Source organism: Sinocyclocheilus grahami, unplaced genomic scaffold (genome assembly GCF_001515645.1).
Source record: "Sinocyclocheilus grahami isolate Dianchi unplaced genomic scaffold, SAMN03320097.WGS_v1.1 scaffold924.1, whole genome shotgun sequence".
NCBI lineage: Eukaryota > Metazoa > Chordata > Actinopteri > Cypriniformes > Cyprinidae > Sinocyclocheilus > Sinocyclocheilus grahami.
In genome coordinates, this window is record NW_015506103.1 from 474483 (window position 1) to 475149 (window position 667).

At 40.2% G+C, this 667-nt stretch overlaps 1 protein-coding gene across 1 annotated transcript in view; it reads left to right on the plus strand.

The window, feature by feature from the left end:
* LOC107564339 (vesicle-associated membrane protein-associated protein A-like) overlaps positions 1-479 on the plus strand; it is an 8080-nt gene extending 7601 nt beyond the window's left edge. The window contains exon 4 of the mRNA XM_016249392.1: positions 4-479. Coding sequence (XP_016104878.1) covers positions 4-87 — 84 coding nt within the window. The 3' untranslated portion in view covers positions 88-479. The remainder of the gene's footprint in view (positions 1-3) is intronic.
* Positions 480-667: the final 188 nt, after the last annotated feature.

The window sequence follows — 667 nt, forward strand, 5'->3', positions numbered from 1 at the left end:
GAGTCGAAGGCCGGATCGCTTCCCTCGCTGCTCGTCGTCATCGCAGCCATCTTCATCGGGTTCTTCCTCGGCAAGTTCGTCCTGTAGAATCGGAGACTCCCGTCTCTCTTTGTCTGGGTTCATTTGCTGTTTTCTGTTGAGGGACAGACGGATGTTCGAGCCATGAACTGCTTCCCCTCAAACGCGTTTCGTTTCACTCAAACTCGATGGAAAGTGTAAATGTGGTTTTAATGGTTCATCCAGACGAAGGAAGAGCTTCGGACCTTCACCAGAGACACAGGCGTCTCCTTCTGTGCATTCGTTCTGTTTCTGTTCCTAACAACACCAACGCAGACTGTTTTATTACTGTAATTATCATTTATTAATTATATTATTAATGTACTTTCTGTCAAAGCAGCATTTATCCATGCAAGACGTTCACTGATGTCTTCACTTTACTGTCTCATACTAGACGACACTGAAGAAATAAAAGAAAAAAATAAACCTGATGTTTGTGTCTTTCATTTGTCTAGTCATTTTTTGATTAAATAAGTGTTTTTGACGAGAGATTTTTTTAATACTTTTTATTTTTATTTTTTGAATGTGATCAATGTTTGATGATGTTATATATCAGGGGTGGCGAACTAATTAAAACTCACCTGCCTGTAGCTTCCTAGTAACCCTTCAG